General features: G+C 42.3%; 1 protein-coding gene across 1 annotated transcript in view; it reads right to left on the minus strand.

Annotated features, from left to right (window-relative positions):
• Positions 1–26,948, minus strand: part of LOC115458265 (serine protease 52-like) — a 35,701-nt gene extending 8,753 nt beyond the window's left edge. The window contains exons 1-3 of the mRNA XM_030188126.1: positions 26,876–26,948; positions 19,235–19,439; positions 11,348–11,607 (exon numbers count right to left, since the gene is read on the minus strand). Coding sequence (XP_030043986.1) covers positions 11,348–11,607; positions 19,235–19,439; positions 26,876–26,948 — 538 coding nt within the window. The remainder of the gene's footprint in view (positions 1–11,347; positions 11,608–19,234; positions 19,440–26,875) is intronic.
• Positions 26,949–27,470: the final 522 nt, after the last annotated feature.

A 27,470-nucleotide genomic window follows, 5' to 3' on the forward strand; every position in this document is an offset into this window, starting at 1 on the left:
ATTACATAGAGCAGTGATTTAACCTATTGTGATGTCATAGTGGCTCATTCCACCAATAAGAGCCAACCTTATTAGTGATGTCACAATGGCTTGATTGTATAGAATGTTTGTACGTTTGGGAAGCTCGCCAGGTGCCCTTGGCCTGGATTGGCCACTGTCGTGGACAGGATGCTGGGCTCGATGGACCCTTGGTCTTTTCCCAGTGTGGCATTACTTATGTACTTATGTCCTCTACTTGGCTCACTTTTATTACATAGAGCAGTGATTTAACCTATTGTGATGTCATAGTGGCTCATTCCACCAATAAGAGCCAACCTCATTAGTGATGTCACAATGGCTTGATTGTATAGAATGTTTGTACGTTTGGGAAGCTCGCCAGGTGCCCTTGGCCTGGATTGGCCACTGTCGTGGACAGGATGCTGGGCTCGATGGACCCTTGGTCTTTTCCCAGTATGGCATATACTTGGCTCACTTTTATTACATAGAGCAGTGATTTAACCTATTGTGATGTCATAGTGGCTCATTCCACCAATAAGAGCCAACCTCATTAGTGATGTCACAATGGCTTGATTGTATAGAATGTTTGTACGTTTGGGAAGCTCGCCAGGTGCCCTTGGCCTGGATTGGCCGCTGTCGTGGACAGGATGCTGGGCTCGATGGACCCTTGGTCTTTTCCCAGTGTGGCATTACTTATGTATGCTAAAAGTTTATTTTTTGAAACTGATACTTTACACGTACATAGGAGGAATAATTAGGTTCACTGAGGAGAAAAGAGCCATTTCTTTTGAACCATTGTTTTATGATTTTCTTAATTTGGTAATTGGGAAAGGTGAATTGGCTATATTAATTGGCAGCTTTCCTAAATTCTATAGCAAAGAACAGGCTTTAAAAAAAAAAATACCACAAGCTTTTATGTTAGATTTCACTAGTAGAGGACAGTGCCCTGTACACTAAAAAAGAGCTAAAACAATCATCTTTTGCAGCAACTTTATAAGTACTTTCACAGCATGAACTGTGTAGAGAAGTGTATCTTATTCCTTTGCAACCCTTTCAAAAAGGATGCAGTTAGGACAAATGAATCAATTTGTGACAGCATTTGTAGATGGACTGTAAACTGAACTTCAAAAACTTGCTAAAAACTGAATGTGTAATTGAGATGTCATATAAGATTACTGATGCAACCTACAACTGAGTTAGAAAAAAAATAATCCTATATAATAATTCTCACCTCCAACGTTCTATGCTTGGGACCGTGGCTCCCTGGCTGCAAGTGGTCTGCGAGGCAGACACGCACGGACGTCACTGACATCGACACAGCTGATTCCAAGGCAAGGGGAGGAGTATTCCCTACTCCTCCTACTGCCTCGGAATCAGCTGTCACCCCCCCCCCCCCGCGCTATGGCCCCCTCGAAACCCACCCCCTCCCGCGAACCTGTCGATCCCCCCCCCCCCCCGGAATGCCGAAAACCGCCGCCACTGCCGCCGTGACGCACGGAGTTAAACTTTCTAAGAAGATGATTGAAGAACCTACGGGAAGGGAAGGTAGCACAACAACGGCGGTGGTGGCAGCAGTTTTCGCTGGCACGGGGGGGGGGGAACGACAGGTTCGTGGAAGGGGGGGTTCAAGGGGGCCGTAGCACGGGGGGGGGGGAATTGCCTGCCTAAGGCCCGTTTCCTTGCCTACAGAAACGGGCCTTTTTTACTAGTAAATAACATTATAGCCCTATATTAATTAGATTGTAAGCTCTTTGAGCAGGGACTGTCTTTCTTCTATGTTTGTGCATGTTCCAAACAAACTTTCATTTAAATTGTACTTAGCTTCTCAACTTAGTTTCATGCTTTCCCCATGAAACTCTAAGTTAGAGGTTGTGAGAGACAGAAACATTGGGATGGCAGAGGATTCGTGGCAAAGTAGGCTGAGCTTTTCAGCTGATTTTGTATCGTCCATTTTAAAGAAACGTTCCTTGAAACAATTAGAAGGATCAGAAGGTCCTAGAACTGGTTGGTCTGAGTTTTTTCAGCTTTCTAAGAAATTGATTAAAGCTGAACTACAAGGAGCTACTTTGATTGAATGCTACAAGCATGAATATATACCTAGAGAGTTGCAGATGACCAAGGAGCCCCGTTTATTTCTTAAAGATGAAAATTTTGTAAAGAGATGGATTTCTATTCTGAATAAATATTCTCTAGATCTCATGGTTCTGATTATTGAGAAGACTACTGATAATATGGCTTAGTTGAAACAACAAGTAGATGAAAAGATTCGAGGACTTAAGGAATCTCTACAAATTGCTGATTTTGAACAGATGCACAGTAATTGGCAAAAGAAATTGAAAACCTTTAGATTAGATGTACAGAAAGAGAAATTGAAGAAATTTCAACGTGATGAGGATGAATACAAGGTTGGTAAAGTATATGTCTAGCAGAATAAAGATAGATCAGAGAAGCCAGGACAACAGGTTCAGATGGAGAAGAAGGCACGTCTAGTGAGTCATCTTCATCTTGTGGCTTGGGAGAAGACACAAAGGGTTCCCATATTTTAGGAAGAAGAACAAAGAGGAGAAATTATCCAAAACAAATGGAGGACAGGCCGTTGATGTTACAAAAGTCCAGGAAGATGTAGTTATAAATCTGTCGGAGTACCTTTTAACTGAGATAGAGAATCAAGCACTTTTAAATGGTTTATCATTTGTGCCCTGGTATACAGTTGATAAATTTCAGATGCTTATTGGTGTGGAAAGATTTTTTTTTTTTTTGGAAATTGCACTTACAATGGTTTGTCTGATCAACAGAGCACAGTTGATGATTCATCGCAGTCCATTGTGATAAATCCAAGTGGGTCCCCCCTGGGAGTCCGGATCCCCTGTTACAGGCTTTCAAATCTTTGATAGTGTGAGATATCAACAGTTTAGCTACTGAAGGATTTATACACCAGAATAATATGTCTGTTGAAGAAACAAAAGCTCTTAGATATCTGCAGCTGAAGGACCAAATTGTTATAAAGAGGGCGGAAAAAGGAGGAGCCATTGTGCTTCTGAATAGAGTGGATTATATTGCCGAGGTATATCGACAATTGATGAATACTCATGATTATGAAGAACTGAGACATAGTAACATAGTAAATGACGGCAGAAAAAGACCTGCATGGTCCATCCAGTCTGCCCAACAAGACAAACTCATATGTGCTACTTTTTGTGTATACCCTACTTTGATTTGTACCTGTCCTCTTCAGGGCACAGACCGTATAAGTCTGTCCAGCACTATCCCCGCCTCCCAACCACCAGCCCCGCCTCCCACCACTGGCTCTGGCACAGACCGTATAAGTCTGCCCAGCACTATCCTCACCTCCCACCACCGGCTGGCTCTGCCACCCAATCTCGGCTAAGCTCCTTAGGATCCATTCCTTCTGAATAGGATTCCTTTATGTTTATCCCACGCGTGTTTGAATTCTGTTACCGTTTTCATTTCCACCACCTCCCGCGGGAGGGCATTCCAAGCATCCACTACTCTCTTTGTGAAAAAATACTTCCTGACATTTTTCTTGAGTCTGCCCCCCTTTAATCTCATTTCATGTCCTCTCGTTCTACTGCCTTCGCACCTCCGGAAAAGGTTCATTTGCGGATTAATACTTTTCAAATATTTGAACGTCTGTATCATATCACCCCTGTTTCTCCTTTCTTCCAGAGTATACATGTTCAGGTCATCAAGTCTCTCCTCATACGTCTTGTAATGCAAATCCCTTACCATTCTCGTAGCTTTTCTTTGCACCGCTTCAATTCTTTTTACATCCTTTGCAAGGTACGGCCTCCAAAACTGAACACAATACTCTAGGTGGGGCCTCACCAATGACTTATACAGGGGCATCAACACCTCCTTTCTTCTGCTGGTCACACCTCTCTCTATACAGATCCTACTGTAGAGTTACAGCAACATATTCAGCAGGTCACAGGGATGGGTTTGGAATGGGGTTATTTGACAATTAAATAATTTTTATTTTTAAATAGGAATTCTCCCTGGATTCCAGTGATATATGTATTACCAAAAGTTCATAAGACACTGGTTAACTCCCCTGGTAGACCTATTGTGTCCAGTAAGGATTCAGTATTGGAACCTTTATCTGTTTTCGCTGATTATTTTCTGCATCATCTTGTTAAGAACACATTTTCATATATACCTGATTTGACTCATTTTTTGAATATTTAAATCAAACCTTCTTTGAAGAAGGGGAGAATATTTTGTTAGTCACTTTAGATGATGTCTCTCTTTACACCATGATACCTCAGGTAGATGCACCGAGGATTGTGGAAAACTACCTAGATTTGAGAGAGAGTCATCAGAGGGTCTCTACATCTTTTATGTTATAGCTGATTGATATTGTAATGAGCAAGAATTATTTCAATGTTTGAGGGACAATGTTTAAGCAAATTTCAGGGGTTGCCATGGGAACAATGATGGTGCCCTCAATTGCTAATTTGTTCATGTCCCTGGTTTGAGGAACAGTTAATTCAATAGTCAAGATTTTCTATTTATTTGAAAATGTGGGACAGATTCATTGATGATACTTGTGTGCTATGGACTGGCTCTAAGCAACATCTTGATGATTTTTGTCTATATCGAAATAATTGTCATGCAAGTATTAATTTGGGATGTCCTTCCATAATAAAGAAATCTCATTCCTTGATGTGTTGATCAAGATAGAGGATGCATCAGTTCAGACCACAGTATAAAGAAAAAAGACTGAAAGAAATAATTTTCTTCATTACAGAAGATGTCATCCTGAGCCATTGAGAAACAGTGTGCCCATTTCCCAGTTTTTAAGATATACAAGGATTTGTTCCAAAGACGAGGAATATAAGCGACAATCAAAGACTTAAAGAAAAAGCTGTTTGATAGGGGATATGCTAGAAAGATAGTTAAAACTGCTTATAGGAGGGCATTATACAATAACATGGAGCATTTGTGCTCTACTACCATGGAGAGGAGAAATGAAGATGAAGATGAAGTGATAACTTGTGTACTGCAATATGAAAGGGGGAATAGACAACTGGCGAAGATTTTGAAAAATCCTATAAGAAGGACAAAATATTTAGTACTGCAGGTACATAAATACTATACCATTGTTTGTGACAACATTTTTGAATATTTTTAAAGAAAAATTATTAAAATCACAACATTTCAAAAATTATAAAATGTATTGAAAAAAGTTGGATGGGTCGATGAAGATCTGCACAGCGTTGCTTTTGAAGTTTGTGACAGCAATGTTGATGTTGTGAATTCTAATGATCCTTCTAGGAATTACCTGAAAATGGCAAAATTGCTGAGCTTGATGTAAGACATTTGTGAAAGGTTATTTATTCAATCTATACTCTGTTGCTGCATTGTTGGATTGTGCTGAATTAAGTTTCCTGGGATGAAGATTTTGAAACAGCATTGATCTGTTGTCAGAGGTTTAACAGTGTTTCAGAATAAAAGAATATGTCTGGCATACAGAAGAGGCACGAATTTGAAGATTTTATAACCCAGCATATTACCCTATGGGAGAGCACAAGGGAAGGAGTATTGTGGTAGATATTCACCTTATAAGAAATGCTTGGTGTGTGATGTTATATTGGACACCACAAAGACTGTAAATCCTGGAGATCCGTAGGTATATAAATTACGGTTTACCACTAATTGTGATACTAAATATGTAGTTACATCATGTGGAGGGGCATAATTGAACGGGGCACCCACGTTTTCCTGAGGACATCCTCGCAGGACGTTCTCTGAAGGGGCGGGGAAACCAGTATTATCGAAACAAGATGGGCGGCCATCTTTCGATAATACGGTCGGGGACGCCCAAATCTCAACATTTAGGTTGACCTTAGAGATGGTCGTCCTGAGAGATGGTAGTCCCCAATTTTCAGCAATAATGGAAACCGAGGACGCCCATCTCAGAAATGACCAACTCCAAGCCATTTGGTCATGGGAGGAGCCAGCATTCGTAGTGCACTGGTCCCCCTCACATGCCATTAAAGGACCTGCACTCTGGTTTGTTCAGGAATGCCTCCCTTCCTCACAGATGTCCAGAGATGTTTCCAGGAAATCCCGCAGATGCCCATGCACTGACGTCGGTGCCGGGGAAAATGGTAGAGGCTATTATTAAAAACAAAATTACAGAGCACATCCAAGGATATGGATTACTGAGACCAAGTCAGCACAGCTTTAGTGTGGGGAAATCTTGCCTGACCAATTTACTTCAGTTCTTTGAAGGAGTAAACAAACATGTGGACAAAGGGGAGCCGGTTGATCTGTGTATCTGGATTTTCAAAAGGCGTTTGATAAGGTACCTCATGAAAGGCTACAGAGGAAATTGGAGGGTCATGGGATAGGAGGAAATGTCCTATTGTGGATTAAAAACTGGTTGAAGGATAGGAAACAGAGAGTGGGGTTAAATGGGCAGTATTCACAATGGAGAAGGGTAGTTAGTGGGGTTCCTCAGGGGTCAGTGCTAGGACTGCTGCTTTTTAATATTTTTATAAATGATTTAGAGATGGGAGTAACCAGCGAGGTAATTAAATTTGCTGATGACACGAAGTTATTCAAAGTCGTTAACTCGCGACAGGATTGTGAAAAATTACAGAAGGACCTTATGAGACTGGGAGACTGGGCGGCTAAATGGCAGATGACGTTTAATGTGAACAAGTGCAAGGTGATGTATGTGGGAAAAAAGAACGCGAATTATAGCTACGTCATGCAAGGTTCCACGTTAGGAGTTACGGACCAAGAAAGGGATCTGGGTGTCATCGTTGATAATACACTGAAACCTTCTGCTCAGTGTGCTGCTGCGGCTAGGAAAGCGAATAGAATGTTGGGTAATATTAAGAAAGGTATGGAGAACAGATGTGAGGATGTTATAATGCCGTTGTATCGCTCCATGGTGTGACCTCACCTTGAATATTGTGCCGCATCTCAAGAAAGATATAGTAGAACTGGAAAAGGTGCAGCGAAGGGCGATAAAAATGATAGCTGGGATGGTACAACTTCCCTATGAAGAAAGACTAAGGAGGCTAGGGCTTTTCAGCTTGGAGAAGAGATGGCTGAGGGGAGTCATGATAGAGGTATATAAAATAATGAGTGGAGTGGAACAGGTAGATGTGAAGCGTCTGTTCACGCTTTCCAAAAATACTAGGACTAGGGGACATGCGATGAAACTACAGTGTAGTAAATTTAAAACAAATAGGAGAAATGTTTTCCTCACCCAACGCATAATTAAACTCTGGAATTCATTGCCGGAGAACGTAGTGAAGGCGGTTAGCTTGGCAGAGTTTAAAAAGGGGTTGGACGGTTTCCTAAAGGACAAGTCCATAGACCGCTACTAAATGGACTTGGGAAAAATCCACAATTTCGGGAATAACTTGTATAAAATGTTTGTAAGTTTGGGTAGCTTGCCAGGTGCCCTTGACCTGGATTGGTCGCTGTCGGGGACAGGATGCTGGGCTCGATGGACCTTTGGTCTTCTCCCAGTATGGCATTACTTATGGACTTATTATTATGTATTACTCCAGGCTCCGCTCATTCTGCCTCGCCTCACCCTATGCTTGGAACAACCTTCCTGAACCCTTACGTCAAGCCCCCTCCCTGCCCGTCTTCAAGTCTTTGCTTAAAGCCCACCTCTTCAATGCTGCGTTCGGCACCTAACCCTTACCGTTCAGTGAATCCAGACTGCCCCAATTTGACTGCCCCTATCGGACCAACCGTTCACTTGTCTATTAGATTGTAAGCTCTTTGAGCAGGGACTGTCTCTCTTTGTTAAATTGTACAGCGCTGCGTAACCCTAGTAGCGCTCTAGAAATGTTAAGTAGTAATAGTAGTAGTAGTACTTACGTACTCTCCTAGGCTCCTCTCAACTCCGATTCAAAATAATGACTCAGCAACTCAGTCAGGACCATATATATTTATATCAGTTTAGGCAAAGCAATTTCCCAAAGGTTCAACAAAGGTTCAATATCACAGCAGTTCGTGTAAAGCATTTCAAAGAGTTCAAAAATCCCCCAATAGTTCATGTAAAGCAATTTCCACAGGTTGAAAGAAAAACCAGCCGTTCATATAAAGCATTTCAAGGGGTTCAAAAATCCCCCAATAGTTCCTGTGAAGCAATTTCCACAGGTTCAAAATCCCCGCAGTTCATATCAAGCAGTTTCCACAGGGTTCAAAATCACCACCCACTGGGCCAGCACTATCTTCCAGCCACCTCTCCCCATTGGACCCTCCAGGAAAACAGCTTCTCAGCTCCCCTTTAGAGAAAACCACCTTCTTCCTTTTTTCACCCAGCTCCCATACCAAGCTCCCAACTGCTGCTTTATCTCACCTTTTAGTTTAGCTAGAGCTGAAGTATCCATCGGCTCCCCCTGTTCTCTTTCCTCTCCCATTTCTGCCTCTTGCCAGTCCATGAGTTCCTCCCCACACCCTTCTCCCAGCTGCTCCTCCTTTCCTTGATTAGGCAGATTCGGGACCTCCACCCCTAACCTAGTTCTATGTGTCAGGGTTTTCCAATTCCCCGCCCTTGTCCTTCTCTCAACTTCCTCTGGGGGCTGATGGGAATGGAAGTCCCTGCTGCGATGGCATGCCTCCCTCCAGGACTGCTGGAAAACGTAGTCCCGCATTCTAGGTTGCGCTCCTCTTGGGGACTGATGGGAGTTGTAGTCTTTTTCCTTTCTCCACTTCTCTGGGGAATAGGATCTTCTCCATTCTCTAGCCCTGTCTTCCCTCCTACTCCCATCATATTCCTTACACAGGACACCAACCGGGCACCCTAGGGGGCACTGCAGTGGACTTCAGAAAAAGCTCCCAGGTGCATAGCTCCCTTACCTTGTGTGCTGAGCCCCCCCCAAAACCCACTCCCCACAACTGTACACCACTACCATAGCCCTTAGGGATGAAGGGGGGCACCTAGATGTGGGTACAGTGGGTTTGTGGTGGGTTTTGGAGGGCTCACATTTACCACCACAAGTATAACAGGTAGGGGGGGGGGGAATAGGCCTGGGTCTGCCTGCCTGAAGTGCACTGCAATACCCACTAAAACTGTTCCAGGGACCTGCATACTGCTGTCATGGAGCTGGGTATGATATTTCAGGCTGGCATAGAAGCTGGAAAAAATATTTTAAAATTTTTTAGGGTGAGAGGGGGTTAGTGACCACTGGGGGAGTAAGGGGAGGTCATCCCTGATTTCCTCTGGTGGTCATCTGGTCATTTAGGGCACATTTTTGTGGCTTGGTCGTAAAAAAAAAAGGATCAAGTAAAGTCGGTCAAGTGTTCGTCAGGGACGCCCTTCTTTTTTCTATTATCGGCTGAGTACGCCCATGTGTTAAGCACGCCCCAGTCCCGCCTTCACTATGCTTCCAACACACCCCCATAAACTTTGGTCATCCCCGCGATGGAAAGCAGTTGAGGATGCCCAAAATCAGCTTTCGATTATGCCGATTTGGGCGACCAATGACGCCCATCTCCCGATTTGTGTTGAAAGATGGGCACCCTTCTGTTTCGAAAATAAGCTTGTAAGTGTCCCTGCACTCTGATCTATGTGGGAGGAGCCAGCATTGTAGTGCACTGGTCCCCCTGACATGCCAGGACACCAACCAGGCACCCTAGAGGGCACTTCTAAAAATTAAAAAAAAATTAAAATAGCTCCCAGGTGCATAGCTCCCTTACCTTGGGTGCTGAGCCCCCCAAACCCACTCCCCACAACTCTACACCACTACCATAGACTTAAGGGGTGAAGGGGGGCACCTACATGTGGGTACAGTGGGTTTTGGGAAGGGTTTGGAGGGCTCTCATTTACCACCACAAGTGTAACAGGTAGGGGGGATGGGCCTGGGTCCACCTGCCTGAAGTGCACTGCACCCACAAAAAACTGCTCCAGGTACCTGCATACTGCTGTCAGGCAGCTGGGTATGGCATTTAAGGTTGGCATAGAGGCTGGCAAAAAAATGTTTTTAATGTTTTTTTGGGTGGGAGGGGGTTGGTGACCACTGGGGGAGTAAGGGGAGGTGATCCCTGATTCCCTCCGGTGGTCATCTGGTCAATTGGGCCACTTTTTTTAGGCTTGGTTGTAAAAATAAATGGACCAAGTGAAGCTGGCGAAATGCTCGTCACAGCTGGCCATCTTTTTTCCATCATCGGGTGAAGCCGGCCATCTTGTAACCACGCCCCCCCCCCCCCCCCGCCCTGCCCCATCCTGCCTTCTGTACCCTGCTGACATGCCCCCTTGAAGTTTCGCCAGCTCCGCAATGGAAAGCACTTGGCGCCGGCCAAAATCGGCTTTCGATTATACCGATTTGGCCGGGTTCAGGAGATGGGATAGTAAATGACTTGAATAAACTTGGAAATGTTAGTAATTGTTAGATGTTCCATATCAGTAGTTGAGAAATGCCATATATTAGGCATGTTATGATTTTCTTTAAAAAGCATCCATATCCTGTCACTCAAAGACCCTTGTACTTTGTATTTTTGCTGTCCATGAATAGAATAGAATTGATTTATTACTTCATCTGTGGTTTAGAAACTATAAATATAACCATTTGCACTACTAGAGTTGGGGAGACCTCTAGCGTACCAAGACTGGGACAGTGAATGCTATCCACCCCTAGTTTAGTGTGGCTGTCAGCTCTACAAGTCTCCTGCCCCCTCGGGCATCAACTTCCTGTTGCAGGGCAGAGGATCAGTAGAGCCAACAGCCGCATGACTGCTCAGCACACCCCTTTGCTTGGAGGAGGGAGGACAGGAGGGACAAGCCTGGAGAAGCAGGGTGCTGTGGCCCGGGTGGAAACCAAGGTCGGTATGCCACTAGGGAGGACTTAGAAGCAGAGAGATGCATCCACTAGTCTCCCACCTTGTTAACATGATATGTTATGCAACTCTAAAATAAAAAGACCAGTTTCACTGACCACTTGTAGATTGTATTTTGCTTTTCAGAATCTACAGTTATCAATTCTGATCAACATTGACCCGGCAATGAAAATGAAACCCAATGAGACAACACTAAACAAACAATCCCATGAATGAAAACTTTTGAGCTTTTGATCTGTACTAAGCATGTTAGATCCCCTACTTAGTTCACACTCAGCACTCCTTCCTTCCTGTGTCTTACCACAAAGCTTTGTGATAATCTAATTAGCTATCTTTACTACAGTGTCTGTTGCTCAAACATGTGATGTCCTACATCCTATATGTATCCTACCAGATAAACCTAATCACATAAGTGCTTGCATTTCCATTAGAATTTCTAGATATTAGATATATTCGACTTGCTTCTTTGGCGGAGTCATGTTGTAACCACAGCATTATGACTGACACATAGTGCACTCACCAGCCACTGTTCTGCCCCACCCAGTCACATAACACGTCTTCCAGTCTTTGATGCTGAATGTCACAGGTGGTGGAAGACAAATGGGTGTCATGAAAGAGTCAAGGAATATTGGGGATAAGAGAAGCAGCAGGGCGATGTCATTATCAATGGTTTTTGAGTTGTACATCGAGTGAGTAATTATTTTATCCACTAGTTTTACATCCTTTGCTTTATGGAGCACTGTCACCCCAACTTCCACCTTCAAATTCTTGTATTTAGACCTGAGAAGAAAGGATATCATAGAGACTATTACACAAGCCAGTGGGATATCAAGGTAAAGAAGGGGAAGGGTATGGTGGCAATATGACTTCTCCTAGTATATTATCTAAAGAATTTTAGAAAATCTATTGGAATTAGGGTTGCACATTGATTAAAATTTTAATCCCTCAATTAATCATGATTAAAAATTTTAATTGCAAGATTAGTCATACAAGCTGTCTCCCTCACTTTTCTTCCTATATCGTACAAAATATAAAGGAAGCAGATACAGATTCTCAAAACTGATATAATTCAATCACTAAACTGAAAATAAAATCATTTTTTTACCTTTGTTGTCTAAGAAGTAACTAACTTGTTAGTCTCACTCACGCACACACACAAGGAGTGACTCAGGCTGCACATACTGCAGCAGGACATGTTTATCCACTCCTACTCTAGCTGAGATAATATTTAACCATCTCTCTAACCTCATGTGCAACTTTCTTTCAATCAGTCACCTTATTCTCTAACTCTTCGTACTTTCTTACCTATCTATATGCTCCATCTTTGCTTTACCCTTTACTATCAGTTATAATGTTCTATTACGTATTGTGTTGACATTGTAAGTAGTATACCATGCCATACTTTGTATTGATTTTTAATATTTTTACTGCTGTAATTGCCTATCGCTCATGTTTGATCTATTCTTACTGTACACTGCCTTGAGTGAGTTCCTTCAAAAAGGCGGTATATAAATCCTAAAAAATAAATAAATAATCATCTTATTCCCTGTAAGTGGAGGAGTAGCCTAGTGGTTAATGCAGCAGACTTTGATCCTGGGGGACTGGGTTCGATTCCCACTGCAGCTCCTTGTGACTATAGGCAAGTCACTTAACCCTCCATTGCCCCAGGTACAAAAAAATAAGTACCTGTATATATGTAAACCGCTTTGAATGTAGTTGCAAAATACCACAGAAAGGCGGTATATCAAGTCCCATTTCCCTTTCCCTCTCTCTAGTTCTGCTTCCATCTGTCTATGGACACAGAAAAATAAACAGGAGTCCCTGGATCAAACAAAGCAATAGGCAATTACATCCTGTCCATTTGCTATTTCTTTTTTTATCTCCTCCTTTCTTCTTCTCTTCTTCCCTCCATGCCCCATATCCATCTTTCAATCTCTAAGATACAAAAAAGGTATTCAAGGATCACGGTACTATTGTGGATGATAAATAGGAATACCCCAATGTTAAATCAGTCACTATATTGTTTAAATTGACTTATTAGAGCAATAACCTTAATGAAACTGCTGCCAGTAGACAGTCATTTATAATATGCTCAGAACATAAAAGTATTGTCTTACTGGGACAGACCAAAGGTCCATCAAGCCCAACATCCTGTTTCCAACAGTGGCCAATCCAGGTCATAAATACCTGGCAAGGTCCCAAAAAAGTACAAAACATTTTATACTGCTTATCCCAGAAATAGTGGATTTTCCCCCAGTCCAATTTAAAATGGGCAATGTAATAATAATGGGTGATTTCAATTATCTGGATATAGACTGGGTTAACGTAACATCGGTACACGCTAGGGAGATAAAATTTCTTGATGAAATCAAGGACGGCTTCATGGAACAGCTAGTTCAGGAGCCGACAAAAGAAGGAAAAATACTAGACTTAGTCCTTAGTGGAGCTCATGATCTGGTGTAGGGGGTAACGGTGCGAGGGCCACTTGATAACAGTGATCATAAAAAGATCAGTTTTGATATTGGCTTCAAAGTAAGTGAACTTAGGAAATCAAATACACTAGCACTTAACTTTAGAAAAGGAGATTACGATAAAATGAGAAGAATGGTGAAAAAAGACTGAAAGGAGCAGCTAATAGGGTAAAAAGCTTGCATCAGGCGTGGATGCTTTTCAAAAACACCATCCTAGAAGTACAGGACAAATATATTCTGCGTATTAGAAAAAGAGGAAAAAAGACCAAACGTCAGCCAGCGTGACTAAACAGTAAGGTAAAGGAAGCTATTAGGTCCAAAAAACAATCCTTCAGAAAATGGAGAAGGGAACCGACTGAAAATAATAAGATACAACATAAGGAATGTCAAGCCAAATGCAAAGTGGAGATAAGGAGGGCAAAGATCAAGGAAGACAAAGCCATAGCGGAGAAATTAAATGAATTCTTTGCTTCGGTCTTCACCGAGGAGGATTTGGGAGGGACACCAGTGCCAGAAAGGGTATTTGAAGCAGGCAAGTCAGAGAAACTAAACAAATTCTCTATAAACTTGGAGGATGTAATGGGTCAGTTATGCAAACTGAAGAGTAGCAAATTTCCTGGACCGGATGGTATTCACTCCAGAATATTAATATAACTGAAAAATGAACTTGTGGAGCTACTGTTAGAGGGGCATAATCGAACAACACCGGCGAAATAGATTGCCGGCGATCTATTTTGGTGGCGCCGCAAACAGCTGGCCGGAACTGTATTATCGAAAAAGATGGCCAGCCATCTTTTCTTTCGATAATACGGTTTGGACCGGCTAAATGCCAGAGTTCGCCGGGTTTGAGATGGCCGCTTTTGTTTTTCAACGATAATGGAAACTAAAAGCGGCCATCTCAACCCCGGCTAAATCCAAGGCATTTGGTCATGGGAGGAGCCAGCATTTCTAGTGCACTGGTCCCCCTGACATGCCAGGATACCAACCGGGCACCCTAGGCGGCACTTCTAAAAATTAAAAAAATATGTACAAATACTGTAGCTCCCAGGTGCATAGCTCCCTTACCTTGGGTGCTGAGCCCCCCAAATCCCCCCAAAACCCACTCCCCACAACTCTACACCATTACCATAGCCCGTATGGGTGAAGGGGGGCACCTACATGTGGGTAGAGTGGGTTTTGGGGGGGGTTGGAGGGCTCAACACTTACCACCACAAGTGTAACAGGTAGGGGGAGGATGGGCATGGGTCCGCCTGCCTGAAGTCCACTGCAACCAACAAAAACTGTTCCAGGAACCTGCATACTGCTGTCAGGGAGCTGAGTATGACATTTGAGGCTGGCATACAGGCTGGCAAAAAAGGTTTTTTATTTCTTTAGTGTGGGAAGGGGTTGGTGACGACTGGGGGAGTACGGGGAGGTCATCCCCCATTCCCTCCGGTGGTCATCTGGTGAGTTGGGACACTTTTTTGAGGCTTGGTCGTGAAAATAAAGGACCAAGTAAAACCTGCGAAATACTCATTAACGCCGCTTTTCTTTTTTCCATTATGCGCTGAAGCCAGCCATCTGTTAGCCACGCCCATGCCCACCCATGTCCCGCCTTTGCTATGTCGCCGACACGCCCCCTTGAACTTTCACCAGCTCGGTGACAGGAAAGCGGAGATGGTGTCAAAAAAGGGGGTTTCAATTATACCGATTTGGCCGCTTTTCAGAGATTGCCGGCCATCTTCCGATTTGTGTATGGGGGGTATGGGCCTGGGTCCGCCTGTCTGAAGTGCACTGCAGTACCCACTAAAACTGCTCCTGGGACCTGCATGCGCTGTCATGGACCTGAGTATGACATCTGAGGCTGGCATAGAGGCTGGCATGAAATATTTTTAAAGATGTTTTTGAGGGTGGGAGGGGGTTAGTGACCACTTGGGGAGTAACGGGAGGTCATTCTCGATTTCGTCCGGTGGTCATCTGGTCATTTCAGGCACCTTTTTGTGCCTTAGTCATTAAAAAACAGGGACGTCCTTGCTTTTTTCCATTATGGGTCAAAGATGTCCAAGTGTTAGGCACACCCAATTCCTGCCTTTGCTATGCCTCCAACACGCCAACTTGAAGATTGGACATCCTTGCAACGGGTTTTGATTATACCGATTTGGACGTCTCTGGAAGATGGACGTCCATCTTCCGATTTATGTCGAAAGATGGACGTCCTTCTCTTTCGAAAATGAGCCTGAATGGCTACTTAAAATCATAGATTATGTGCTAAGCCATACATGAAATCTACAATGTTGTAGAAGGAAATTTGAGCAAATATGGAAAGGATCTATTCTTAACATCATTTTTCTGTTTTTTGCATCATTTGCCTCCCTGGAGCTAGGACTGGGAGAATATTGATGTTGTTGCTGGGGCTTGGAGAAGGGACACTGATGCTGGGGCTGGGAGAAGGGGCTGGCACTGACCCAATACACAGCTGCTCCATGTCGAGTCCATCTGTGAAACCTATTTGTATTCATAAGTTTACCTCAGGGTGACATTTTAGTTTGGTTTGACTTATTTGATTAATAAGCTGGGTTCTTTTTTTATCTTTGCTTGACCCTTCTTTTCCATTATTGTGGGAGCACCATTGGTCGACCTCTAGGATTTTTGTGGAAACAAATGGTAGAGGTTGGCGTAGAGGCACAGAGAGGTTAGAGTAGAGGAATGAAAGTGGAGGTTGGGATGAGGAATTTGAGTGAAAGAACAAAGTTGGTGGGGGAAGGCCATTTAAGAAACATAACATATCTAAATGTTAAAAATAAAAAAGTATATTCTTATGGTTTTCTGGAATCTATGTGGTGTGTAAAGATTACAAAGGCTAATGCGTCAAATCACTGATGGTAGAAAAGTGGGAAACAGAACTCCTAATTGGCTGGAAAACAGATTCTGAGTAGTTGGAAAACCATGGAATCTGACTGACTAGAAAACCAACAATTTATTTACTTAAAAATGTGTACCTTGCACTATCTACAATACAAGTATATAACACATAAGACGTGGAAAACAAACAAGCAGATCAGTATAATATCCCCAAAAAAACTTTATTGAAGATACCGTGTATAAGACATTTGTCTTATACACGGTATCTTCAATAAAGTTTTTTTGGGCTATTATACTGATCTGCTTGTTTGTATTACACGTTGGATTTTGCAGATCGGTTGCCTTGCTGTTTTCTATAACACATAAGACATCAAGACAATAGAACGTAAACTTTCATACTCTAAATTAGAGTCTAAAATCATCCAAACGTCTGTTCAAAAAAGAAGGTGACAGTGTTAGAACCTATGATTTCTCCTGAATTATGGTTGCAATATGTGTAGTTAGTAATTCCTACTATTATAGCTCAAAGATTTTAACATTCCTTTGTACCTTTGGGCCTCACCTACTTGGTTCAAAAGCAGTCTAAGGGGCCCTTTTACAGAGTGGCGGTTAGCCCAACACGGGCTTACCACTCGCTCTTCCTGGACTACCACTGGCCCAACATGGCTGCCGGCATTAGTCCTGCCTCGAGTGCATGCCATCATGCCATTTCCGTAGTAAAAAGAAAACCAATGGGAATGGCTTATGCGTCGATAACCTGGTGGTAATCGGGCATCGCCGTGCGCTGCCCAGTTACCACCTGGTTAGGGCGGGAGCCATATTGCCACCTCAATGTGGTGGTAAAGGCTCCCAGCAGCGTGGCCATGCGGTAAGCGTTATCTCACCGTGTGGCCATTTGGGGAGGGGCTTTTACCGGCTGCAGAAAAAGACAGCACTGGCACTCAGGAAAAAAGGCTCCCACCACTAGCGCAGGGCCCTTTTCCCTGCAGCTTAGTAAAAGGACCACTAAATGAATAAACCCTTCCTTTCTGTGTAGACACACCAGGGTTCTGCTTTAAGAGTAACTGCAAAGACACCTAGAGGCAATACACTTTTACTTTACTATTACATCACTGGTTGCTAAAGAGACAATTCCCCTGTGACCAGGGTATGAGACCAGTTTTAGAAGTAACGCAGCAGGAGTTTAAAACCCTGTGCTCAGTTCAAATTCTTGTCTTTGGCTCCTGCCCACAATGCCCTAGCCAACTAGCTTCAGCAGAATTCTGGTTACCCTATCCAGAACAACCAGTTAGGCGATACCTAGGAGCAACCAGCAGTGACAGTAGCCGCTTAGGCTCTGTACTGTCACAAGAGCAATGAGAATGTGGAACTGATTAGGCATAGTTGTGTTTTTCCAGCAGGGTACCCAGGACCACCTTTCATTTGCACAGGATCCTGGAACAGTTTCAGACTTTGCTTTACTTTAGTAAACTTGATAACTTGCCTCAACAAAACATTCAGTTAATAATCACTTCTACAATCTAAAACATTAAAATTCCTCATAAATTACTTAAAAGCCAAATTATAAAACAATGCTTTTAAATTCTTTTTAAATGTAGTGTAATATTCTCGGTGCAGCAAATGAGAAGAAGCCCATTCAATTCCTATGGGCTTCCTCTAATTTGCCACGCGGGAATTGCTAGCTCGGCTTTGTAAAAGAAATCCTTAGACAGTTAAGTGCTGAATTTTTACCACTTAATCACATAACTGTGGCTTCCTAAAATCTAGATCATATTAGATGAAGTTGTCAGGTTCTCTCTCACCTTCCTGATCTCCTGACTGTGGGGCGACAAAGGGATCGCCGCTTTCTCCAATCCTATTCAATGTTATGATGGCTCTATTAAGTGAAAGGCTAAAGGTAGCGAGGTTCTGCACTTTTGTTTTATGTGGACAATGTTACAATCTATTTTCCTTTCAAGAATGGTCTTCCAGAAATTGTCCCTAAGATTAGGCTTGGTCTGGACTTGTTGGAATCCTGGGTTTCCAAATGTAAGTTTAAGTTAAATAGAGATGAGACTAAATTTCTTGTGGTAACCAACCCCTTTGACTGTACCGCACATAATAATTCTACTATTGACAACGTGTTGTACCCTCTAAACTCTATACTTAGGGTACTGGTTGTATTAATTGACATTCATCTCATGTTTGAGCCTCTGGTTTCCTCAGTAGTGAAAAAATCCTTCCGGTCTCTTTGGAAGCTGAGGAGAAACAGATCATATTTCTCACAAGACATCTTTAGATTGCTAGTTCGATCCTTGGTTTTAACTCAGTTCGGTTACTGTAATTCCATCTACGCTGGATGTAAGGAGGGTGTCCTAAAAAGGCTACAAATGGCCCAAAATACTGCAACTAGGCTTGTCCTCAAGGTATCGCGTTTTGATAGAGCCACTTCATTATTATGCAAGCTGGACTGGTTGCCCATTAAAGCCAGGATTATTTTTAAATTATGTTTTTTTGTCTTTCAAATATTATATGGCATGACACCAGATTATATGCAGCCCTTAATAACTATAACTATTCTCCTACACAATATAACCTCTGGTTCTAGGGACTACCTTAGACTTCATTTTCCAGACTGCAAGAGAGTGCGTTATAAGTCAGTTCATTCTGCTGACTTTAGAGCTAAGTGGTGGAATTCACTGCCAGTGGCAATCAAGGGTCAGTTTGATTACTTGGAATTTCATAAAAGGCTGAAAACTCTCCACTGTGAGAGGTTTCTATCCGTTGATAGAGTATCTTAGATTGCAACTGGCCATGAGTGGTGGATCTTTGATATTTTGCTTTTGGCTTTGTAAACCTTGTCTGTTATATACTGTTAGCCACATTGAACTCAAGTATGTTATGGATAATGTGGGGTATAAATGTCTAAATAAAATAAGTGCTGTCCATAAAATAGCCAACTATGGCTTTAGCAGTTAGTGCTGCTATTACGTGCCCCTGAATATAAGCAGATAGCCCCACACAAGCGAATCAACCAGCCAGGAGCCTCTCCTAACCACTTAAATTGCTTGGAATATCAACCCATAAATAAATAAATTCAGGCCTGAGGTACTCACTTTGAATCTTGGAAACAGTGAGCGGCTGAAAGGATCCACCAGTAGCTCAGGATAGAGCCTCCACAGAAATGAATTTTGTTAATCTGGAGACTGACAGCCCATGGCCACTCTCTTGGCACGGCGTTCATGCCACCAATGATCCTGGATTCCTTTAAACTGTTGTTATTTTTTTCCAGTTCAAAATCTTCATATCGAGATCCACAACCTGAAAGTAATGGATCTTTAAGTTCATTGTCTCTAGATTTTTTTTTTAATTTATTGTTGTACCTGTCAGAGATGCCCTCCACCTATTTGCCATCCAACACTAAAGGTACCAACTGGTTACATGCCGTCTAGCAGATTGTGATAATCCTGGTTTTACTTCATTCCATTTATGAAACTGTAAAAAATGAGTTATAAATCTAAAATCCAATTTCTAAATTGTAGCATTTGGTCCTCTAAGCCATACTGGAATGCAAGTCCATAGGTAAAATGGGGGGTCAAAGCGAGGTCATGGTGAAAGGAGCAAAAAATGTCTGCATTCAGTTCACCAGACACAGGTAAGTAAAAAGAAAAAACTAGTTTTTCAAGAGTCCACTAAGGTATTCAAAAACCCCCAACTCAACTAATCAAAAAATAGAATCTGAAAATCAAAAACTTGTAATTCTTTGTATCTTCAAATAGACATGCTCAGAAGCCAGAGACTTTATTTACTCAGCTGAATTGATCAGTGCATACAGGTTATACCTGCTCCAGATCCCTTTTGGTGCCCTAAGGATCTTAGACAATAAACAGGAAACATTTAGATATAAAAATAGCAACATTTATATGCCTAGATCATATACAAGTGCAAAGAGTGATTTTAAAAAGCCACTAATTGCCCATCTACATTCATGAGATGCAGAGATTTTAAGGGACCACATTGGGGGCATGGCTTGGGTGTAGACGAAAAATAGAAATGTACTTCCTCTTTTAGAAAGGGAATACATGCCTAGTTCAAAAATTTTCCTTTTGGATTTTCCACCTGCCCCAGTTACGTTTAAACCTACAGTTTAAATTACAGGGTAGGTGCAAAACAACATCACCCCCAACCCCCCATGTCACATGATTAATTCCCACCACAAACCCATCCCCCAACAATAGCAATAAGATCCCCCCACCTCCCATCCACCATAAATTCCTGACATCAGTTGTATGGCACTCCCCTCCCAACACACACCTCCCCTGAACCCCTCTACTGAGGTCTCACTGGGGATTTTCGACATGGCTCATGTGGGGCATGAGAAATCACCAGATGCTCCTGTCTCCAGTGACCTCTAACAATAAGTGGCAATTTTTCATACTCATTATTTGACAGCTTGACCCCTCACAACAACACTGGGGTAAGGAGTCCAGTACATCTGCTCCCATTACCCACCAGAGAAACCCCCCAGTAAAAGACATCAATGTTCCTAGCTGTAGCAATGCAAATGGGTGAAATGAGGACTCTTTTTTTCCAACATTTTAATTTGTAAAATAGCTGCTTCTGATGGATGCACCAGCCAATACACATATTATTGCCATCATCCTTCTACCTATTTTACAAATGTTTCTACAGTCAGTAGTGGTAGTACTGTGAGGCTGCTGCTAGAGGTCAGGGCAGCCATTTTGATGCTGAAGCTGCATTGGGAAGGAGTAGGGATCGCTCCTGCCCTTTGAACAGGGATTTTACAAGTAGGCCTCGAAGGACCTACAGGGGGGGTATGAAGATCTTATTGGAAGACACCTTGTACTTTGGGACAGAGGAGGGAGGAGATTGGCAGTGAAAGGGTTATTTTAGTAGTAGTAGTAGTAGTAATATTGTTAAAACATATATGTCACCTAACACTAAGCAGCACATAAAAGAAAACATGCATAAAATTTAAAAAACAAAGACGAAATACCAACTTTGAAAAAAAGGAACCCTCAAGTTATTCAACCCCGATAACTAAATATCAAGGAAAGCCTGCAAAAACAAATGTGTCTTCAATACTTTCTTAAACTGCTGAAGAATAGAGCAAAAACAAATATGCCAAGAAACGATGGACCTGCCACTGAAAACGCACATGCTGTCATCTCTGCATAATGAATTTTAAGTAAAACTGGTAAAGAAAGACAACTGTCATTGTCAGATCTTAATTGATGCAATGGTCTATACAATTGTATTACCTGTTTCAAATACCTTGGAGCGGCCTGATAAAACTCTAGTAATGTCAAGCCTGTATACTGGATCCAGTTTACCACATATAAATTGCCACTGCTGAAACAATGGTGTAACATGTTCAAACCTACTGCCTTAAAGAAAAAGCATAAAAGGGCCTCCAGAACTGGAACAATGGTACAATCTTTATTGAAAGTGGCCCGACACAGGCCGTGTTTCAGCGCTCACAACAACGCCTGCCTCAGGGGTCGAGATGAATATCTCTTATAATTCTAACACTTCAAAACTGATTGTACCAGATGCTTCGTGTTAAAGTTCCAAATGAACCATTCTATAATCCTGGGTGAATTGTGCTGGACGCTCCTAAAAAGTCGAAATAGGCTTTTTTAGCCGCCACCGCACACTGAGTAGAAGATTTCAGCGTATTATCTACAATGACACCTAGATCTTTTTCTTGAGTGCTGACCCCCAAGATGGACCTTAGCATCAGGTAACTATGATTCGGATTATTCTTTCCAATGTGCATCACCTTGCATTTGTCCACATTAAATTTCATCTGCCATTTGGATGTCCAGTCTTCCAAATTCCTAAGGTCTTCCTGCAATATTTCACAATCTACTCCTGTTTTAACAACCTTCAATAGTTTTGTTTCATCTGCAAATTTAATCACCTCATTCATCGGTCCGATTTCCATATCATTTATAAATATGTTAAATAGCATCGGTCCTAGTACTGATCCCTGCGGCACTCCAGTGTTCACCCTTTTCCATTGAGAGAAATATGACCATTTAACCCTACCCTCTGTTTACTGTCCAGTAACCAAATCTTAATGCACACCAGAACTTTGCCTCCTATCTCATGACTCTTTAATTTTCTCAGGAATCAAAAGCATTCTGAAAATCTAGATATACAAAATCAACCAGCTCATCTTTATCCACATGTTTATTCACACAGTTAAAGAAATTAAGCAAATTGGTGAGGCAAGACTTCCCTTGGCTGAAACCATGCTGACTCTGTTTATTTATGTGATTCCATAATTTTATTCTTTATAATACTTTCCATTATTTTACCCGTGTTACACTCTGTTACACTCCTCCAGAGGTGCAGCCTGCTTGCGCAGGGTATGGGCATTCGAGGATGCAGCGGCCATCTTGGATGTGGTATCACCAGGATAGGACGGCCATCTTGGAGATGGGCGTCTCAGGTTGTGGCAGCCATCTTGGAGATGGGCAGCTTCAGGAAGGAAGCCCATATTTGGGCGTAGGGCATCTCTTCTGATGGAGGCAGCCATCTTGGATCAGCTGCACATGTTTGAACCTAATTTCCTACACTATTTAAAGCCCTGCCTCCAGTCCTTCCTTGCTTCAGCTTCTAGTGCTTAGAGGTCATGGTCTATGTCTGTGTTCTACAGCCAGCTATCTTTGTTTCTGTGATTCCTGTGTACCAGACCCTGGATTGTTGCCTGACTACGCACTGTGTTGCTGCCTGCCTAGTCCTCGGACTGTTTCTCTGACTATTTTCTGCTCTGCTGATTCCTTGGCTCCTGGACAGTGTCTGCTCTCCCTGCCTGTCAGGTCAGTGGCCGTGCAACCCCGCCAGTTCCGGAAGTCCTGGTGGCCGCCTGCACCTGGGGGCTCAACTCTCATGGAACGGCGGTCACTTACCAGGTGAAGCTAGGGGTTGTCTGGCTGCCTGACCGAGTGCGGTGTCACTCCATCTTCGCCATGCTCAGTCAGGGCACAAGGGCTCACATTCCCAGACATAACAACTTGGCACTGACGTCAAGCTTGCTGGTCTGTAATTTCCCAGATCACCCCTGGAACCCTTTATAAAAATCAGCATCACATTGGCCACCCTCCAATCTTCAGGTATTATAGACAACTTTAATGATGTTACATATTGCTAACAGCAGATTAAACAATTTCATGTTTGAGTTCTTTCAGTACTCTTGGATGCATGCCATCTGGTCCAGGTGATTTACTACTCTTTAATTTGTTGATTTGGCTCAGTACATCTTCCAGGTTCACCGAGATTTTTCAGTTCCTCTGCATCATCACCTTTGAAAACCATTTCTGTTACGGGTAGATTTTTTACACCTTCTTCCATAAAGACCAAAGCAAAGAACTCATTCAGTTTCTCAGCTATGGTCTTCTTCTCCCTGAGTTCCCATTTTGCTCCATCTTGATCTAACAGTCCCAGATTCCCTCACAAGCTTTCTGCTTCTGATGTACCTGATAAAGTTGTTACTGTGAGTTTTTGTGTCTATGGCAAGTTTCTCTTTATATTCTCATTTAGTCTTCTTTATCAGTGCTTTGTATATAACTTTCCAGAGCTTATGTTGCTTCTTAATTTCTTCATTTGGGTCTTTTTTTCAATCTTTTTGGCTTCAATAGTCTCTTTTACTTTACTGTTTAACCACACTGCCTGTTTGCTCTTCTGTCCACCTTTGTAAATACTTGGAATGCATCTGTTCTGGGCTTCCACAATGTTTTTTTTTAAACAATGTCCATGCCTGTTTTAATGGCCTAACCTTTGCAACTGATCCTTTTAGCATTTTTAACCATTTTCCTCATTTTATCATAGTTTCTCTTTCGAAAATTAAATGCTGCTACAACAGATTTCTTTGCTGGCTTCATTCCAGATAATAGCTCAAACTTCATCATGTTATGATCACTGTTTCCCAGTGGACCCAAATCCGTGACCTCTAGTACCATGCCTTGCACTCCACTAATGACTAGATCTAAAATGGCTCCCCCTTTTTTCGGTTCCTGGACCAGTTGCTCCAAGAAGCAGTTATTTATTTCATCTAAGAATTTTATCTCACTGGCACTCCCTATTGAAACATCTATCCAGTCAATATTGGGGTAATTGAAATCACCCATTATTATATGGTTGCCCAATTTGCCAGCTTTCCTAATTTCTGTAAACATTTCTTCATCTGTTCGTTCTGTTCTGGCAGATGGTAATACAACCCTACAAGAATACTCCTTCCCTTCACACATGGAATTTCTATCCATAATAATTCCACATTGTTATCTGTTTCATGTAGAATGTTTATTTTGACTCTATTCCCTCTTTAACATACAGCGTAGCCCCCGCCCCTCCAATTTGATCTCCTCTATCATTGTAATATAATTTGTACCCTGTTAACACAGTGTCCCATTGATTGTCCTCCTTTCACCAAGTCTCTGAGATACCTATTATATCTACCTCATCATTTAGTGCTATATACTCTAACTCTCCCTGTGAAGAAACAGTGGGGTCCTTTTACTAAGGTGTGCTGAAAATGGGCTGCGCTAGTGTAGGCACGTGTTTTGGGTGCGCACAGGTCCATTTTTCAGTGTGCCTATAAAAAAGGCTTTTTTAAATTTTTTGGCAAAAATGGACATGCAACAAAATAAAAATTGGCATGCATCCATTTTGGGTCTGAGACCTTACCGCCACCTATTGACTTAGCGGTAAGATCTTATGTGGTAACCATGCGGTAATCATCTACGCGCATAGAATGACGATTACTGTTCGGTTTCTGTCATGCACAGGAAAATAAAACTTCTTTTCCGCTGCACCTAGTGAACGCGCTTAAAAAATTAAATTACCGCCTAGGCCACACAATAGCAGGGCAGTAACTCCAAACTGACACATGTAGGACCATGTGTACACACCTACATGGCTTACTAAAAAGGCCCCAGTGTGTTTTAAGCCTGTAAAATGTATTGGATATTCTCCTGTCTTAAATATGTCTGAAGTGTATTTCTCCTGTTTGGCCAGTAGATGACCAATGTTTATGCTTAAAGCTGTTACAGATGACTGACTTCTCTTTCTTTTATTTGGCACACAGATAATAGGAAGTGCCTGTAGTGATGTAACCAGTTTTTATTTGAAACTTGACTGTTCTGGGCTCTGATTGGCTTGGAGTTTTGAAATTACCCAGCAGTGGCTGGCTGTTGCTTCAGTTTCAGCCTGACAGGAGGAGAGAGCAATTGTTTTGCTTAAACTCTGTGAACAGATATATGTCCTGATCTCCCCAAGGTACTTTCTAGGAAGTATGCAAATATTTAGTTAGTGTTATAATTGATCCATATTTCAGTTACCTGTTATTATTTGCCAATTGCACTATTTTGTTACACTGTTCAATATTTTGTAAGAGAATAAACATAATCGTTTGTTTGCCCTGTTTGTCTGGACTGATAAAGAATCCTCGTCATGTGTTTGATGGGTCTGTGAGTGCTTTCTCTGAACTGTGGGACCACTGAGAGTGCGACTCCAGTAACCTAGAAATCACTGGGGATAATTGGAGAGTGAGAGACTTGCCCAGAGGTGGTTGTGACCCAATTGGTGGGAAGAAGGTGCTAGTATAGAGCACAACTGGCAGGTGCAGGCAGACCTGAGCTGTGCTGGAAAGCCGTGGGGTAACCCCAGATGGGTGTCTAGGCGTTTCGTGACATTTCCATTTTATTTTTTAGACTTCTATTTGTAAACAGGCACTTCAAATTGTGTTTTCCTCCTTGCATCTACAAGCTGCTTAGAAGGTGATGGGGATACTGTGCATCCTTTACCCTGCTCTCTCCTTAAATACACTTTAAATACAAACATCTTTTAAGAAGAGTCTTAAAAAAGAACGTTAAAAAGCAGATCAGTTCTGTCTATAATAGTGTAGTTTTTTTGTACTGAAAAAAGATACTACATTGGTCATCAACAGACTCCTGAGGCAGGCCGTAGGCCAAAACACGTTGCCATGTCCAGTCTTTTTATCAATAAATCTTCATTAAAGTATCAAGGTTGGCCCTCTTTTTTCTGGAGTCCATGGTCGATTTCCCACTTGTTTTCTGCTGATACAACACAAGTAAACATACACTGCTTGAATGGAGCAGTTACCATATTCTATCAAGAGAACCAAGTGACCAGCATAGGGATGATAAGGGCTGATTAAGCCTACATTCATGGACAACAGCAGAGCTACCAGCCAGTATCTCTCTGTTTTCTTTAACCATCCTCTCTTCGAAGGATTCTGGGAGGGAAGGTTGAAAAAAAATGACAAGTCTCGGTCAAATACCTAGTGTATCTGAATGCAACTCACCATGGGTTAGAACTGAAAAAGATATCGGACAAATTCAAATAAAATTCAAATAGATAATAAGTCAGGACTTGTTGAGCAACTCTAGGGTTACCAGATGATACCGTGTTACATAAGATAGTTCCAGTCCCAGTTTACATCTTTGTATGCAAGGAGATCTAATTCATACGTTTTATAGAGAAAAATCAGAAATGAGGATTGTTTTAGGTGAGATGGGATTTTTTTTGGTAGCACATTCATTAATAGCTGTTAGAGCTATATACAGAAGTCTCAGAGTTCCTTGATTGCATCCATCAGAGTTCTATCACAGCTGACATAATAAAATCAGGGACAGAACCAGTGGTTACTATACATAGATTAGAATGGGGATGGATGCAATACCAGAAGTGTTACAATATTCACTACATACCTGCCCAGCAAGTCCCAGCGATCCAAAGCAGAAGGCAAAACCATGTTTTAATTATATACTTCACAACGCACATCTGTGAGAATGCTGGAAAGGCACATTAACCTCTGAAACAGTTCATAAGTAGCTCAGACAGCATCAGATACCAAGAGCAAAGACTCAGGAACTGGCTGGGGAGGTGAGGCTACTGCTGTGACATCACATAGACTTGTGAGATCATAGTGACACACAGTAACATCCTGATGTCTCCCAGATTACAGATGAAGGCTAAATCAGAGCCAGTTCTTCCATTAAGTGAACTAAGCAGTTGCCTAGAGTGGAACAATTTGGGGCATTTGACAGGCATGAACAAGGCTTTGACCCGATGACTTTGTTGGCCAGTATCCCAATTTCAGGCAGCAGAAAGCAGCCCTCTGGTTCAAGCTCCAGTTCCTTCCCTCAAGGAGGGAACAAGAGGGGAAGAGGGAGGCTGGAGTAGAAGAATCCTACTCTGTTCCTGTTCTAGCACCATAGATCTCTTACTCTCTCCCCCATTGCCCCCTCCCCAACCCATCCCTATCTCAGAGCTGAGCCCCTGCCCAACCCCCAAACATTGATT

This window comes from Microcaecilia unicolor, chromosome 14 (genome assembly GCF_901765095.1).
Source record: "Microcaecilia unicolor chromosome 14, aMicUni1.1, whole genome shotgun sequence".
In the NCBI taxonomy this organism is placed as follows: Eukaryota; Metazoa; Chordata; class Amphibia; order Gymnophiona; family Siphonopidae; genus Microcaecilia; species Microcaecilia unicolor.